Source organism: Narcine bancroftii, chromosome 13 (assembly GCF_036971445.1).
Source record: "Narcine bancroftii isolate sNarBan1 chromosome 13, sNarBan1.hap1, whole genome shotgun sequence".
Classification (NCBI taxonomy): domain Eukaryota; kingdom Metazoa; phylum Chordata; class Chondrichthyes; order Torpediniformes; family Narcinidae; genus Narcine; species Narcine bancroftii.
In genome coordinates this window covers 12,648,642-12,666,657 of record NC_091481.1, presented here as the reverse complement: position 1 = coordinate 12,666,657, position 18,016 = coordinate 12,648,642, and the positions used below count along the sequence as shown (strand labels likewise).

The following is an 18,016-nucleotide window of genomic DNA, read 5'->3' as shown; positions in this document are numbered from 1 at the left end:
TTATAACTCAACTTGTTGGAAGTGCTCAGATGAGTAGAAATAAGAGTTTCATCAGTGAGTCTGGTTTCAATCCTCTGGCTGAATTCAAATTGCTATCGGGAACAAGCATTGTCTGCAACTTACTATTAACTATTATCTTGTGTGTTTTCTCTTTCCTCTCAGAGACTAATGACTACGAATGGGATGATGAGGATGAGGTACGTTCAACTCCCAGTGCAAAGTTCTGTGATGAGACAAGACTGATAGAAATTAGCTTTCAGTCAAATCCTGCCAAAAGTGATGCAGTGGATGATGGGAATCTGAAATAAAAACAGAATATGCTGGATTTCTTGGGAGAGGGTGGAGAGAGAAACCAAGTTAATGCTTGAGGTCAATGTAACCCATTAACCTTGGTTTTCTGTTTCTAATTTCTGAAGTTTACTTTTCTGGGAGTAGAATCCCTCTAATTCCTTATCTGAAAATGAACTCTTTCCAGAAACGGACTTTAAAAAAATAGTTTATTGATTGGAAATACAGTAAAAATATATCCATTTCAGAGAGTGTCCAGGACAATGGGATATAATAAAATTAGCAAGGGTGATATCAGAACTAATTTCTTCAAAAGGTAAAGAAAATCAGGAACTCTTTCTCTTGAGTGCCTATGAATGTTGGAAATAACTGAAGTTCTAGATGAAGAATGATCGATTATCAGTGGACGATGACATAAAGGCAGGTTGGTGGTGTAAAGGTGTCAACCACCAGTGACTTTATTAATAGATACTCTTGGGCAGAATGACTTGCTGCTGTTTCTGGACCAGGTGCATCAATGCCATTCATTCCAATGCCTCCAGCCCTACTCTCAAAATCAGTCACAAACAACAGGACTAGAACTGGGACTCCTGGTGTAGAATGGTACAGCACAGGATCAGGTCCTTTGGCCTCCATGTCTGTGTCAACCATAATGCCAATTCCATCTGCCTGCACGAGGTCCATATTCTTATTTTCCTTCCCAGTTCTTGGTGTCTCTTTAATCATGCTGCTATATCTGCTTCTACCATCTCCCTTGGTTTTGATTGGCTGTATTTGCTGACTCACTGCCATTAATTACTTGGTGCGGGGGAGCACTGAGACTTTGATGTTAAGGTTCATACAAGACAACCCCTAGTTTTTAACGTTCAAGGACCATCCTAAAGCCAGCATTATATGATATTACTGGGTGACACTTGCAAAGTTTTCTTGGGTTACCTTTAACAATAATTCTGTTTCTTTTTCCTCACAGCATCAGCTGCAAGCTTTGTTCCCATCAATGACCTTGGAAGGTGAGAATGAATGCCTTTTTTTTCATGGTAGAGGAAATGGAGGGGGGGGGTGAATAATTTATCATTATGAGATGGTGAGAGGTTACTAGTATCTAGTGTTACTAGTATCAAATGTTCCTAAGTGTCAAACTGTACACTCTGCACACATTTTGCCACCAAATGTTCAGGTGCAACCTGGGTTGCATACGAAAGCTTCCGCTAGAGACCACTTCCGTCTACTTATTTTCCTGCAGCTTTTACCCTCTCATTCTACTTTAGTTCTCTTGTCTACCAGCCCACTTTTAGGAAGCAGAGAGAAACCAGAGTCCTTGGATGAAGCTGACACACTCACACAGGATACCTACCCTTAAGAAGTTTTCCTTTGCTCTCTTCAAAGCATGCAGATGTTCATGTTTTATTACATTCACACAGGGATGTGCAAACTCCGAAGGTGAGGATTGAACTGAGTCCTTGGACCTGAGGTAGCAGTGCTAACTGCTGCATCACCATGTTATTTTCCCTCTCAAACACTCCTGGTTCAGATGCAGCGTGAGTTAGATGTAGGGTAACAACACTCTCTTCATTGTCCCATTAAAGTCCCTCAAATAGGTTGCAACATAAGTTAGATACAGGTAAATTCCCTTTACATTTCAGATGAAAGTGTTCTCTTTGGCTGTTGTCTGATGCAATGCTCTTTTGAGTCATTACTTTAAAGTGGTGTATTTTCAATTTTCTTGTTTTGTCTTTCTCGTACTAGATAATGCCAGCCTACCACCATACCCAGCCCAGACCTGGCCGAAACAGGAGACTGCATTGTCTGATTCCTGTATGAATGGAGGGCTCTCAAACCCAACACTCTCACAAGGAGATCTTCCTCAATCAAACCTTGATCACAGTGAACTCTCTCAGTCTAACATCGCACATGGAGGGCTTGTTCAACCAAATGTTACGCAAATTGCTCAGGGAACTGTTGATGCACTTGCACTGCAACAAGTGGATCAGTTCCCATCTCTGACCACGTCTGAAATGTTTATCAACTCTCTGCCACGTAAGTTACTGTTTCTCCTTATTGGCTTCCTCCAATTTGGGAAAATTAAGCAATTCACATAAACTTCCTTCTCCAAGACTTTAGGTACTTCATATTCGGCATTTAAGAGAAACTATACTTCAAAAGAATTTGGTAAGGGAATTTTGACCTGGTTGCCAGTGACGAACTGTTATTAATACTACCGCTTGATTTTTATCATATACTGTAAAAATCCTCAAGGCTGTTATTCTATCGCTGTTTCCTACTGAATGTCACAGTATCTCTATTACCCTTACTGAATAACTAAAAGGATCTAATGTCCATTACTGGTCCTAGCAGAGCAATCCCATCAGTCTCATTGCCCCTCTACTTATTTCTCAGTACCCTACAATTTATTCTCTCTCATGTACCTGTCAACACCCATTGGACCTCCTGTCACTTACCTGCATTACGTAGTAATTACGTAGTAGCAGCAACCTACTGACAAACACATTTTTAAGTTGTGAAAGGAAACCTTTATGCTCTGCAGAAACCCAAGCAGTCATGGGGAGGACATGCACACAGACACTTGTCTGTGACAACTTGCTCTTCAAATGTGTGGTAAAGTTATTTTCCACCAGCAATTTGCACCATATTTTTTTGTCATTGATCATTTTTGTGCCACATTTGATGCCTCCAGTATTATTGTATTGAACAAAGATTTGGGTGTATTTACAGAATAGTCTGTGGTCTAACTCAGGTTCTGTCTCTTCCTCTTGATAGTCACTGATCTGGATGTGAAGTTCCAGTATCGAGGCAAACAGATGGGATCGTTGATCACTGTCAGTAACCCTCATGGTTGCCGCCTGTACTATGGTGATCTCGGCCCCATCGCAGACCAAGTGGAGCTCTTTGGACCCATTACCCTGGAGCAGGTCCGTTTCCCCAGCACAGACCAGGTGTCCCATGAGAAGCAACGATTTTACACAAACCACTTGCTGGATGTCATGGACCGGGGTCTGATCCTGGAGATTCATGGGCAGGATATCTACGCCATCCGTCTATGCCAATGTAAAGTGTATTGGTCAGGACCCTGTGCCAATGGAACATCCAGACCTAACCCCATTGAGAGGGAGAAGAAGATCAAGCTTTTTAGTTTAGAGAACTTTCTTAGTGGTGAGTTGACTCCTTTTAAAAGTTAATATATGTCTGTTATTCACGTTAAGGATTGTTACTGTGGGAATGGAATAGTTCCCATTTTGGTTAACTTCAGCAATGTGATCTCCAGTGGCTGCATGTCAGAATCAGAATTTATTGTCATGAACGTGTCACAAAATTAATTGTTCTGCGACCGCATAACAGTGCAAATGTTGATATAAACCACCTTTCAAACTAAATAAAAATACTGCAAGAAAAATTAAAAGTAAAGCATAATTAGCAGTTAGCGGCAGCAATCGGGACCGGATTTCAAGTCCCACGCTGTCTGTAAGAAGTTTGTATGCTCTCCCATGTCTGTGTGGGTTTTCCCCAGGGACTCTGGTTTCCTCCCACCATTCAAAATGTACTGGAGGCATAGGTTAATGAAGCTAAATTTGGAAATTGGGTGGCATGGATGCAGGGGTTGAAATGGCCTATTACCATACTGTATGTCTACATTTTTTTTAAAATTAGATTTAAATTTAAAAAATTTAAGCCAGGCCTATGGTTCATTCAGGGTTCTGATAGCAGCAGGGAAAAAAGCTGTCCTTGGGCCATTGAGTGCTAATCTTCAGGCTCCTTACCTTTTTCCCGATGGTAGCAGACTAAAGAGGGCATGGCCTGGACGGTGGGGGTCCTTGAGGATCAAGGTAGCTTTCTTAAGACACCACATCTTGTAGATGTCCTTGATAGAGTGAAGACTGATGTCTATGATGACACAGGCTAAATTAATAACCCTCTAGAGTTTTTTCTTCTCCTAAGCATTGGCCCTCCGTACCAGACAGTGATGCAACCAGCCAGAATGCTAATTGTAACAATCATTATAACAACTTTCTTTTGCACCAGCAGAGCATTTGCAAATGGATCAAAAGCTTGTTTCACAACTGATGGCTCAGCAGTTAGAACTGCTACCTCAGCACCAAAGATAGGCTCTGGTGTCTGTCTGGAGTTTGTACGTTCTCCCCATGACTGCTTAGGGTTCTGCAGAGCATGAAGGTTTCCTCTCACAACTTAAAAATGGTCAGTAGGTTGGCTGCTGTTAAATTACTATGTAATGCAGATAAGTGACAGGAGGCCTAATGGGTGTTGATGAGCATGTGACAGAGAATAAATTGTAAGGGTCCTGAGAAATAAGGAGAGGGGCAATAGAGCTGATGGGATTACTCTACTGGGATCCACCATGCACCAAATTGTGTCCTGGTGTGTTGTGATAAATAAATTAAGTTATTTATATTGGGTCACTCCAAACTTTACAGGTAGTTAAATAATTGCTTTGAAATCTGGTCATTCTAGCAATGCTGGAAATGCAGTAGATTTGCTCTGAGCACGATCCAACAAACAGCATTGATAATGAACAGATAATCCATTTTCAGTGATGATTCCAGGTTTACTATTGGCTTCAATGCAGAGAATTGTTCAATTTCTCTACCTTGAAGAGGTATCAAATACCATTGGATATTTTAATTCCACCTGAATAAACCGATGGTGCTTTAGCTTAATGTTGCAATCAAAACTCTCAACATCATCTTTTATTTATACAATCCAAAATTATGCTAGAATTCTGAAATATTGCCAACCATGCTGGAAATACCCAGCAGGTCAGGCAGTGGAGAGAAAAACAATTTCAAGTGAGTATACTTTCCTCAGAACTGGTATCCTATCACATCCATCGCTTAAAAGATGTCAAGTGCTTCACAGAAGCAGCGTGAGCTATATAAGATGTTAGAATTTAAAGATGAGTCTTCAAATGGGAGCAGGAGAGAAATGAAGAGATTTAGGGTGAAACTTCCAGACCTTTGGGCTAACTTAGGTGAAAGTACAAACAGCAGCAGAATTATTAAAATCATCAGGTCTCAGGTTGGAGAAGCACAGGAATCCCTGGGGCGGGGGGGGGGGGGGGGGGGGGGGGGGTCAGAAGTGGAGCGGTAAGGCCATTAAAACAAAGATTAGAATTCAACATTTTAATGCTGAAAGTATTTTTTTTCTCCTTTCAATGATTAGTTTGGCTTAATAGTTGGCAGCCTTCACTGGGAGTTGCATTGCAGGCCGAGTGCACCTTCTAGGTTAGTTTGGAATGCGACATGGTTGGCAGTTGGCAGCAGCAGCATTCGAGCAATGCATCAAACCCTGCCCCACCTATCCAGACAATGCTAGAAGCTTCCGACTGTCCTCAGTTAGCATTAATTCATCAAACAAGTCGCACCAACAATGGATGAACTAATTCATTTCAAAACATTTTGAGAGCTGTTGTTGCATGGCCTCTGTTAGATTTCCCTCAAAATGTTTTTTTTTATTTTTTATTTTTCACACCATAAATCACATTAACCATGATACATACTTTTTCCTTTTCACACATATACAGTGCCATTTTCTCCCCCCCCCTCCCTCCTCCCATCCCACCCTCCCTACCTCCCCCCCCCATCCATTTAAGGTATAAAATCTAGGATACATTAAACCAGTCAGACAATGTTGTCATTCAATAAAAATACACCAGAAATTCCACTGAGTCCATTCTTTTCATTTCCTTTTCCTTCCGTTAACTTAGGTAGTGATTGTCCCCGGTAGGTTTTCGCTATTGTGTTTAATGTAAGGCTCCCATATTTGTTCGAATATTTCAATATTATTTCTTAAACTATATGTTATTTTTTCTAATGGAATACATTTATTCATTTCTATATACCATTGTTGTATTTTCAAATTATCTTCCAATTTCCAGGTTGACATAATACATTTTTTTGCTACGGCTAGAGCTATCTTAACAAATCTTTTTTGTGCATCCTCCAAATCAATTCCAAATTCTTTGTTTTTTATGTTACTTAGGAGGAAGATCTCAGGATTCTTTGCTATATTGTTTTCTGTTATTTTATTTAATATCTGATTTAGATCTTCCCAAAATTTTTCTTTCTCACATGTCCAGATTGCATGAATTGTTGTTCCCATTTCTTTTTTACATCGAAAACATCTATCAGATACTGTTGGGTCCCATTTATTTAACTTTTGAGGTGTAATGTATAGCCTGTGCATCCAGTTATATTGTATCATACGTAACCTCGTATTTATTGTATTTCTCATCGTTCCAGAGCATAACTTCTCCCATGTTTCCTTTTTTATCTTTATATTTAACTCTTGTTCCCATTTTTGTTTAGTTTTACCATTTGTTTCCTCATTCTCCTTTTCTTGCAGTTTAATATACATATTTGTTATAAATCTTTTGATTATCATTGTATCTGTAATCACATATTCAAAGTTACTTCTCTCTGGCAAACTCAAACTGCTTCCTAATTTATCCTTCAAGTAAGATCTCAACTGGTAATATGCCAGCGCTGTATCTTGAGTTATATTGTATTTATCTTTCATTTGTTCAAAGGATAAGAATCTATTTCCTGAAAAACAATTTTCTATTCTTCAAAATGTTAACCGGTAGTTTGTCTGGTCTTTTCTTCTGAACTGTTTTGATTTGGCTCCTGAAAACTGAGCTGCATTGTAAAAGCTGCCTATTTTTAGGTGGAATCTCTCTGAAGAGTATGTTGCCATGAAATTGTAATTTTCACAGTAAAATTTCCTCTGCGACAAATTTAAGTTTTACCGCACTATCTCACAGGTAGCCTGGCTATATGTGTAAGATTTGAACATTGTGATCCACTGTAATTCTAGAACAAGAACTAACTCAGACTTTTCTCACCAATTTTTCATCCACATGTTCATCATTCCTGCTTTCTGCTGAAGAATGTAATGACTTCTGAACTTTTATACCTGAAAGCCTGAGTGTCCCCTTTGCCTCTGCTCTTACTATTTGTCTCTTCCCATTCCCAAGGAGAGAGGATATGAAGGAAGAACAAAGGCAAAGTCTGTGACTGGGAGAAAGACGTCAGAACAGAGAGCTTGCATTTCTGCAAGTTAAATGTAGGTTGTAGCTTAGACTTTGTGTGGTATGTATAATTGCCTCAGCAGCTTTTGATGGAAAGTTGCAGAAGACCTTTGGTATCCCTCTGTAGCAAGCTGGATGCATGGTGAAACCACAATTTTGAATTCTCTGAACGTGAAAGAGGATAGTAAGAGTTGCTTCTAATGTAAGAACAGCATAGGACCCAAGCTTTCTCTTGACCAATCTATTGCTTTAACTTTGAATATTTTCTTCATTTCACAGAACTAATAATGTACCAGAAGGGACAGGTGAGCGTTGCCCCACTTTATGAGATTGAACTCTGCTTTGGAGAGGAGTGGCCAGATGGTAAACCCAAGGAAAAGAAGCTGATCATGGTGCAGGTAATGGGATATTGCTGGGGAAGTGACCAGTCTCTTGGTCTAGTTGTTGTTTGGATACCAAGGAGGGACAGGATTGGTTGGATCTTGCTGATGGACTGTTCACAAAAGCTCATGTGAAATAGCAGCCGTATTGTCTGGACGTCCTCCCTAGGACAAATTCTGATGCTTACGTTTTCTTCCCGATGTTATTCTCCATTTCAAACAGAGTTGAATCCACCACCAAATAAGCAATGATCTTGTTGAATGGTGGAGTAGGCTCGAAAGGCCAAATGGCTTCTTTTTCTTGTTCTGATGTTTTAAAGATTTACTCCTAATGGGTTCCACTGTCCAGGGGAGGCACCCGCTTGTGGTAGGGTCTGCGCATGCACAAGTTACAGATTGGCTGGCTGGAGTCCAGGTGTGGTATGGCCACCATCTACAGAGCTCCTACTTCCCTGTAAATAGTTATTGTTATAATCTCTCCTCTCGAGTCGTGCCATTACCACCACGTCGACAAACATTCTCTTCCAAGAAATTTTCTGTCTAAATGTTTTTCCTAAAAAGGATCCAACTGTTTAGAACCTTTCCCATCTTCCTGTGAAACATCACTGTCCACATACATCAACCAGCTTCAGTACCTTTGTGTTGTAAGATATTTACTTTAAGAGATTACAGTGATGTGATTCTTGAGATTCTGACAGTAAAGATGTTCATAAAGTAAAATTTGTTACCATCATTGCAACCATCAATCAGGGACTTGTTTAAGAATTCTTCCTTTTGCACTTTATTGATTTCTCTCCTCTCTCTCTCTCTCTCTCTGCATTGCACAGTCAGTTTGTTTACATGTGTATGTTGGGTTGGGGTTTCTTTTTTGCACTACCAGTAAGCGGTAATTCTCCCTCACCCGCAGGAAAAAAAAGAATCTCAGGGTTGTATGTGATGACATGTATGTGCTCTGACAATAAATCTGAATTTGAGAGTGTGACATAACATTCAATCTTTTTCTTTTCTCTCTGGTGGCCCATTTAGGTGATTCCAGTTGTGGCACGGATGATGTTTGAGATGTTTTCTGGAGAGCTGTCATTTGACAGTGGAAGCATTCGTCTCCAGATTTCAAACCCAGACCTTAAGGACAATGTGGTATTTCAGTTTAAGGAACTCCATCGGTTGCTTCAGACCCAGCAGGGCCATGGGCAATGGCCAATGCAGCCTGGTAACCCACAGTGAATTACAAAGCCCACAGGAAGAAGAAACCAACCCTCCAGACTTCTACCAAGCTTTTGGGTCATGGCTCTAAACCTGCTGCTAACATCTTTCAAGAGGGAAGATTAAGAGTTTGAATACAGGCAGACCAAGGCAACCACCTAAACATCACACACCTTGTGCTGGCACTGGCTGAGTTTATAGTTTGAAAGAGCACCGATTCCTCAGCATGTATTTGTGCATCTGCCTCTTTGGTTTATTGACTTTCCTCTAAGAAAGGGCTGCTTCATCCTGCTTCTATCAGACTGCACTATAGTGGAGGAATTTCTCAGACAACTTCTCCATGTTTTTTTATTGATAAATTTATCTGAATCTCGTTTCAAGACCCTGAATTGTGCTCTATTGTCTGATCCCACACTGCACAAATTGTGATTTGTAAACTCTTGAGGACTTGGAGTGTAATTCCTTTCACAGAACACTGAGGGGATACTGTGTGACATTTATTTTGTAACTCATGCTTCTTGGCAATTATTATTACCATGATCATTAGCCTGACTTCAAGTTTGAAAAGAACCAGAGCTGCTAACAACAGAACATATATATATATATATATATATATATATATATTATATATATCTGGCACATCAGCCACACTTTCCAAATTTGGATGGAATGCTTCTGCAATACAAGTTTTTTTTCAATGCATTTCTTTCTAGTTTTGTCAGTTAATGAAATTCGATTATCTATCTCTTGAGGATAAAATTTATATAAAAAGGATTGATGTGGAACGTTGCATAATATCCCATCTTATTCAGCCACTCTTGTAATTTAAGCCACCAGCCCTGGTTCTGTTCATTTGTGGATTCCAACATCTTTCTGATGGCTGAGTGAACAGAACTGCCCACAATAATCATTAAAACCTTGTACAGTTTAAGATAACACTCCTCCTCCAGTACTCAATCAACTGACCAATGAAGACAATCTTCTCCAAGCACCTTCTTCACCACCTGCCTATCCCACCATTTTCATGTCCCCCAAGTCTCTCTCTTCTACCACACTCCCAAAGCCCTTAGTGTTCACTGTGTAAGTCCTGCCCTGGTTGGACCCTGGCAACATTTCACACTTGTCAAACACTATATGCTTTTCCTTGGCTCCACTTTCCCACTTGTAGAAGATCCTGTTGTGTCACAGAAACCTTTCTGTGATTTAGGCCAGCCATTCTCAACCTATTTTGGGGTTTTTCTCTGCTGATACGATGGGTAATTGACACTCACTATCTGATGGTCTGATTGAGAATCAGGTTTTTTGCCGAAAGTTATTGCTCTGTGGCAGCAGTATTACGCATTACAGGTGTAAAATTGGTGTGAATTACAATTCCATAAATACAGTATAACTCCGATTATCCAAAATCAGATTCTCCCAAATCCTCATTTATCCAAAATTTTTTGGAGCTGAACTAACCTTGGACTTCAGGTATTTGATGGCGACGGCAGCAGACCTCGGGCTCCTGGCAGCAAAAGCAATGGACCTCTGGGGACAGCAGCAGCAGACCTCAGCCTCCCGGTGGCAGCGGGGATCTCAAGCTCCCAGACAAGAGCAGGACCCTCAGGATCTCGGCACGAGCAGGGCCCCGTTGGGAAGTGTCGGTGATTGGCTGTGGTCAGCATTTTTTTGGGTGAGAATTAAATATTTTAATGCTTAAAAAGCCTTACCTTCTTGTTTGTTGTTGTTTAAACACTGTTAAAAGTGATTTGCTGTTGCTACTGGACTGTTTTTAAAATTGACTGGTTCTCTGAAAAAACAGTTTATCCGAAATGGGCCCAGTCCTGACCATTTTGGATAATCACAGTTGTACTGTACAAGGTTAAAAAAGTGCTAAAAAGAGAAAAAGAAAGTGAGGTAGTGTCCACGTTAAACAGTTCAGAAATCTGATGGTGGGGGGGGGGGGGGTTGGGGGGAGAGGAAGAGAGGGAAGAAGCAGTATTTGGAATGTTAGCAGGTACCCTCAACTGCATTTTAACAAGTGCATCTGAAACCTTAGTCCAGGAGATGGAAAATGGGATTACAAAACATCTCGTTTCTTTCCTATCACTGTCGGCATAAGCTGGATTCTCCTGTGCCATAAATTAAATAATTCTATAATCCCAGTTCTTGAATTAAACTGTCCAAATTATCCAATCTTCTTAGAATGTGACATTGTGTGGGTTTTGCATTTTGTCAGGTCATTATATACATTAGGTTGAGTTAACCATGTAGCTTCAGCAGCAGCTTGAAGAGCCAACTGTCCTTTCCATGTAGCTATGGGGTGAATCCATTATGGTCTACCTAGCCTACCCCGTTGAATCTGCTTTTACTAACTTCTGCAGTAACCCAAAGTGCATTCCTCACATCCAAAAATGTACCAGTCATTATGAATGTGGCTGAGGTCTGAATTTGCCCAAATTGTGAAATAGTGAATGGCAAGTGACACCCACTGGAAAGATGGGCTTGCATTTACCCTCCCTATATTACAAAATGGTTTTGTTAGGTGTTGCTCATCTACTTTCTGCTGTAAACAAAATTTCAAGTCCTTATTGCACATGGGGAATTCCTCAACTTCCCCTTTTTTTTGTCACTGACATCTGGTATTTTTGGTTTTTTTTGGTGGGGGGGGGGGCGTTGAAGCAGAAAAGGGTTTTTGCTGAACAAAGAAAAACATTTTCATTGCACTCTGGTTGGTCCTACTCTTCCCAATTTGAATGATCAGTGGGTGGTAATGGTCCGTCAGGGTTGGACATTCAGAAGGAAGGCTGTTACAAGGGGATTCATTTTATGCCATATACTCTTGTTCAGCAGGAGTCTGAACTAAATAGTGCCAAAAGTCGAAGTCTAACCTGCACCTGTCTCACTTGGCACAAAAGCAAAATGCTAAGCAGCTGAATAAATAGCATCTGCAGCGAGCCATATATGAATAAATTCAGTTCAATAGCATATCGAGCCTGGTGTAAAAGTCATGCTGCCTGCTCACTGGAATGATTTACTTCAGTGTAATTATTCCGTGGTATTTCTCATCCGGAAGAGGCCAAATTTTTCAAGTGGCTCGCACTAGGCAATCTGGTGCTGGTCAAAGTAAACCTTCACCTCTAAAAGGATGTGCATCCTGATTATATTGGGTCACTCCAAACTCTTTGCAGGTAGTTAAATAATTGCTTTGAAATCTGGTCATTCTAGCAATGCTGGAAATGCAGTAGATTTGCTCTGAGCACGATCCAACAAACAGCATTGATAATGAACAGATAATCCATTTTCAGTGATGATTCCAGGTTTACTATTGGCCTCAGTAGAGAATTGTTCTATCTCTCTACCTTGTTTGGAGTGACCCAATATAATCAGGATGCACATCCTTTGAGGTGAAGTGCCATTGGATGTTTTATTTCCACCTGAATGCAACATTAAACTAAAGTTCCATCTGCTCAATCAAAACTCCTCACAATTCATTTGGTGGAGATAACAGAGATTCTCACATACCATGTGCTCACTCCAACTGGAAAAAATGATGTGCATTCACTGCTCCTGTAGGCAGTTTGTTGTAATCCAACAAACCCAAAGGATATTTGGTTTGAAATGTGACTGAAGCTTGGGGAATACTTCAGTGGGAGCACCCTTATTGATTTATCGAGAAATGCTCCAGATTTTAGATTCTCCCAAATATCCCCTCCACATCCAACCACCAAGACCTCAATGCTAAGCATTTAAATCCAGTCACCTCTCACTTTCCAGTAAGTAGATACAATCCTAATCTGACCAATATCTCCACGAGACAATCCATGAATAAATCTAGTAAACCTTCCAACATAGCAACACCCCCTCCCCCCTTAATGAGATTGATTGAATAAAGTATTCTGTGTGCTCTCACCTGTGCCCTATTTAAAGTATAACCACCCTCTTTTGGTGTTCAGTTTCACAAGCAGAAACCATCAGTAATTACTTGCTGTGCCCACCTTCCAGCCTTTAGCAAATTACCCTCTGTGCCTTAGCTCTGCAACTTCTCACCATTTGGATAAATGCTGTTTTGTTTTCAGCTAAAATGGACAATTTTGTCAGATGTCTACTCATTCAAGGAACCAATCTCGATATCCCTTTTTCTACTCATTCAAGGAACCAATCTCGATATCCCTTTTTCTACTCATTCAAGGAACCAATCTCGATATCCCTTTTTCTACTCATTCAAGGAACCAATCTCGATATCCCTTTTTCTACTCATTCAAGGAACCAATCTCGATATCCCTTTTTCTACTCATTCAAGGAACCAATCTCGATATCCCTTTTTCTACTCATTCAAGGAACCAATCTCGATATCCCTTTTTCTACTCATTCAAGGAACCAATCTCGATATCCCTTTTCCTACTCATTCAAGGAACCAATCTCGATATCCCTTTTTCTTCACCACTTACCTTTGATTCACCAGCAAATTTAGCAATCCTATTATGTCATTTCTATGACTTTCAATAATTTCCAGATGATCATTCTGACACATCTTGTGAACAAATAACTCATTTGTGCCTGCTCTCCATTTGCTGCTATCTATTTGTATATTCTCTCTATCATGCTGAAGTTCTCAGGAATGATAACTGAAGCCACTCTTTCTGGGACCAGCAGGTACTTATCGAAGCTCTAAGGTTGAACTGAACTTGTTCAGTTCCTGCTTCTCTTCCTGCAGCATCAGTAAAGAATGACTCTTATGCAGATGAAATAAAGTAATTTTCAGTACATATTCAATCAGCAATTAACCTGAAATTACAGTTGATGTTTAAATCACACTAGCAAGGTCTCCCATCCAGTAGAGTCATACCAGATTACAGTTTGATAACATTGGCATAAAATCAGCCTTCACACGAACCACAATGTGCACACTCTGCATTTTTCCATTGATGTTATGAACCAGTAGAACCAAATCCCTCCTCAACATGTTGACTTCTGTGAATTAACATCAAATTGGAAAGAAAGTGAAACCAGTAACACCTATGCAACAGAGCAACGTTTACACAACAGAATCCATGGTATCCCTGATGCTCCAAATCTGAACACTCACTGCTGCCATCTGTGTACTAGACCTGCAATTGATCTTTGATTCCAATATTAGAGCAATGTGGAGTCATCATTATTCTGTATAACATGCTCTTTAAGATAATCAGGACAAAGCAGAAATGATTGGAGCACACTGCAGTAATTTGGAAAGGAGGAGCTTATTCTGCCGAAGGTTGATTCCCAACTTTAAATACACCCCATCTGTATTCATAAGTCACTCACCCGCTGTCATGAGAGGTTTGCTCCTGCAGTTTATGAGCAAGTCCTTATCCTCAACACTTCCACTTCAAGTTTTTGTGTTAGTCTGGAAGGTTAAATATGATATCCAAAGTGAGCTATCAAATTGCACTTCAAAACTGGCTCAGTGGAATGAAAAGTAGAATAGTGGGAGATTGCTTTTCTGATTGGAAGCCTGAGACCAGTGATGTGCCACAAGGATTGGTGCTGGGTCCATTGTTGATATCTATAGCAATGATTTGGATGGCAATGTAATTAACATGAGTGGTAAATTTGAAGATGACACCAAAATTGATGGTGTCATGGTCAGTGAGGAAGGATATCCAAGTTTACAACAGGATTTAGATCAGTTGAGAAGGGCCAAGGAGTGACAAATGGAATTTAATCCTGACAAGTGTGAAGTATTGCACTTCATTGCATCAAATCAGAGTAGGCCTTGAGGTGAATGGCAGGAATGTTGTAGATCAGAAAGGCCCAAGAAAATGCATAGTTCCATGAAAGCAGTGACTCAGGTAGACAGGGTGGTTAAGAAGATATTTAGCATACTTACCATCTTTTGCGGAGTAACGTTCAAAAATTGGGATTTATGATTCAGCTGTGCAAGACATTGGTAAAACTATGCTTGACTACTGTGTACAGTTCTGGTCACCCAGCTGTAGGAAGTATATCAATAAGTTGGAAAGAATGCAGAGGAGATTCAACACAATGTTGCTGGACTGGAGAGTTTGAATTCCAGTATGAGGGTGGGTCTTGATTCCCTGGAGTGCAAAAGATGAGGGGTGACCTTATACTAGTTTTATAAAATAACAAGGAGTATGATAAAGCAAATGCTCAGTTTTTTTTCCCAGGGTAGACAATTCTAGAACCAAAGAGCACAGGTTTAAGATGAGAGGGGAGAGATTTAAGAGGCATCTGAGGGGGCCATATTTTCACTCAAAGGGTGGAATTAGCTGCCAGAGGAAGTTATAGAAATGTGTATAATTATGATTTAAAAGACATTTAGATGATTATATGGAGAGGAAAGGTTTAGAAGGCAAGGAATCAACTGCAGGTAAATGGGCCTAGTCCATAATGGCAACTTGGTCAGCGTGGACTAATTGGGTAGAAGGGAACTGTTCTGTCCTCTTTATGTAGCATCTGTAGAAAAAGAAAGAAGGTGCTTTGGTCAAAGACCCTTCTGAATTGGGAAAGAAATTAGAAGATGAAGTACAAGCCTAGGTATAACAACAAAAACTTGTAGTGGAAGTGTTGAGGATAAGGACTTGCTCATAAACTGCAGGAGCAAACCTCTCATGACAGCGGGTGAGTGACTTATGAATACAGATGGGGTGTATTTAAAGTTGGGAATCAACCTTCGGCAGAATAAGCTCCTCCTTTCCCAAACAGCATCAGCCATTAGGAGAGGTGGATCAGAACAAAACATTACAAGAGAATAGAGAGTAGTGCAATCTTTATCCTCCAGCCCACTCATCAAGATTTGAAATTAATGTTGCAGCACACAGTACTGTAATGTGTACATAATTCCCTTTTTGTCCAAATAATATGAAACTCACAGGTTTATTATTCATTTTTTTTTTAATTGTTCTCGAGATGGCTACAACACCAGACGGAACAGCACTGGTACACGCTCAAATCTTCACCCACCCCCAGGATTGCATCCCTCCCATGCAGCTTGACAGTACAGGCCCCGAACGCTGCTGCCATAAAACAGCCCACGCCCACTCAGCTCATCATTAACTAGTTTTGACCGGTTATTCAGTCACAGTGGCAATCTTCACAATCACTGCGGAAAAACATTCCCACATCCTCCTTTCTCCCCCAATCCTGCCTCTCGCATTTTGCTGAAGGTCAGGCTCAGATCCACAACTCCACATCCCAGAGATCCATGGCTCCACTTTAGGAAATTTTGGATTTTGTGTTTTCTTTTAAAACTAACACTCTGCCTAGATTTTATTTAAAGTTGTGACACAGCTCAAGTTACACTGCCAATGCTGCCCTTTGTCTATTAATCATGAATGGTAAATAGGATTTTCATTTTAAAAGTCATTAAGAAAGTCTCTTTGTGCTATGCACAATAACCTCCCCTCCCCTTTTCCCACTTCCCCACCCAAAAAAAAATCCAAACCAAACTCCTCCCTGAAGGAACTCTGGCAGATTAAAAGCTGGTTTATTCCAGATCCTCCCTTTTACACACAAGCTCAAAGCAACTGAATTTCCACTGCCAGTCTTTTTGGCAGTTGTTCATTCATGCTGTTGTTCCTCTGTTGAAGCCATCTTGAAGCTGGGAAGGGGAAATAAAATCCTGGACTTCCCCCAACCCTTTGCATGCCCTGATGCACAATGCCAGGGAAGCTCCAGCCATATGGCGTTATGCAGTAGGGTGTTTGGCACTTCTCGCGCAGGTTACAGACCTCTGCTTGTGATTGTTTGCCCCGTTTGCTCTGCTGGTACCCAGCCATGGCGTTTTGTTTAGTTTATATTTGCATTTCCAGTCTGTTTGTTTGGGATACGGTCCTCTGTGGAAAGAATAATCAATATTTTAAAAAATAAAATCTTAAGTTTTTAAAAATGAAGGAACATGAATCCAAGGAAAGCAGAATATTTCTTCATGACCTTTCAGTTCAACTCTACAGATTTACAGAGGATGAAGATGCCTTGCCTATTGTGGTCAAGTTGGTATGTGAATAGCCCCAACCTGGTTCCACTGCACAATAGCATCTGTGTTTCCAAATCACTCCACAGAACACAAAAAGAAAATGGAAAGTACCTAACACAGAAAAAGTAGAGGGGGCTGGCCTCGGATGGGATGAGGAGGAGGAGGAGGAAGGGATCACTATTGGCTAGATAGATTTTAGGGACGGCAAAGGTGTTGATAAGTTTCTTCAGGATGAGGTATAGATGGGCTGACAGGAGACTAGTCTAAGGGGGAAATAGCAACAGCAAAGCAAGATAGTCTATAATCATACTCGGAACTATAGGTGCGGGAAATGCAAGGTTCCTCTCAGGTTTGAGGAGAGTGGTGTGCACTTGCCTGAATCTTATCCAATGAAACTAATTAAGCTGCTTTCAATCTGACAGGGTAGTTGAATTCCACTGTACCAACTTGGTGAGAGGTCGATCTTGGTATCCGATGAACATTCTTTGCTGCTGGGCCATTCACACCAACCAAGAATTCTAGTCAGCCTAATCTCAGCCTATTCCCTTGGAACCCTCATACAAAAGGCTAAACAATCCATATAAAGCCATCACTCAATTGCAATCGAACCACAGAACCAACTTTCCATGGATTGATTTTTTTTGATGGGTCGTTCAAGTGAGATCTTGTCCACATGGATTTTAGTGAGGCTTTTGACAAAAAAATGCAATACCAATATTATTGTCTTCTCAGAAAGTTCAATTGTCACTCGGGAACATCATTATCATAATTCCATAGTTGTGTGCCTTAATTTGAATCACATCAAATCTTCATTCCTCAGAACTTTTCCTTGAATTTTTCCCACCACTGGGGTTAACTTGACTGGCAGTTATTTTTTCTTTACCACATTTTAAAATGGAGGGCCTCCTGCCCATTCCATCGGTGAGCCCAAGCTCCCACTTCTGAATTTCTGATATGATCAGGAAGCTGTCAGTGCCCATGTCCATTCAGGAGATTCTTCTTGCATCAGCACCCAGTCCCCAAGAGCCAGTCTCCCACAGTCTCTGTGAGGCCATCAGCTGCTGAGTACCTCACTGGTCCATTGCCGTGGTCACCTTCTCGCCTCCCAGGTTTCTTCTCAGCAGGAGA

At 40.7% G+C, this 18,016-nt stretch overlaps 2 protein-coding genes across 8 annotated transcripts in view; one reads left to right on the top strand and one right to left on the bottom strand.

Annotated features, from left to right (window-relative positions):
* LOC138748576 (interferon regulatory factor 6-like) overlaps positions 1–10,639 on the top strand; it is a 41,859-nt gene extending 31,220 nt beyond the window's left edge. For all 7 annotated transcript variants that reach the window (XM_069909001.1, XM_069909003.1, XM_069908997.1 and 4 more), the window contains 6 exons: positions 163–197; positions 1,259–1,298; positions 2,035–2,325; positions 3,067–3,459; positions 7,628–7,746; positions 8,755–10,639. In XM_069909001.1, the coding sequence (XP_069765102.1) occupies positions 163–197; positions 1,259–1,298; positions 2,035–2,325; positions 3,067–3,459; positions 7,628–7,746; positions 8,755–8,952 (1,076 nt within the window). In that variant the 3' untranslated portion in view covers positions 8,953–10,639. The remainder of the gene's footprint in view (positions 1–162; positions 198–1,258; positions 1,299–2,034; positions 2,326–3,066; positions 3,460–7,627; positions 7,747–8,754) is intronic.
* Positions 10,640–15,788: 5,149 nt separating this feature from the next.
* The window catches only part of tnpo3 (transportin 3), a 50,534-nt gene continuing 48,306 nt past the window's right edge, over positions 15,789–18,016 (bottom strand). Inside the window, exon 23 of the mRNA XM_069908242.1 lies at positions 15,789–16,748. The gene's annotated coding sequence lies outside the window, so the exon portion shown is untranslated. The remainder of the gene's footprint in view (positions 16,749–18,016) is intronic.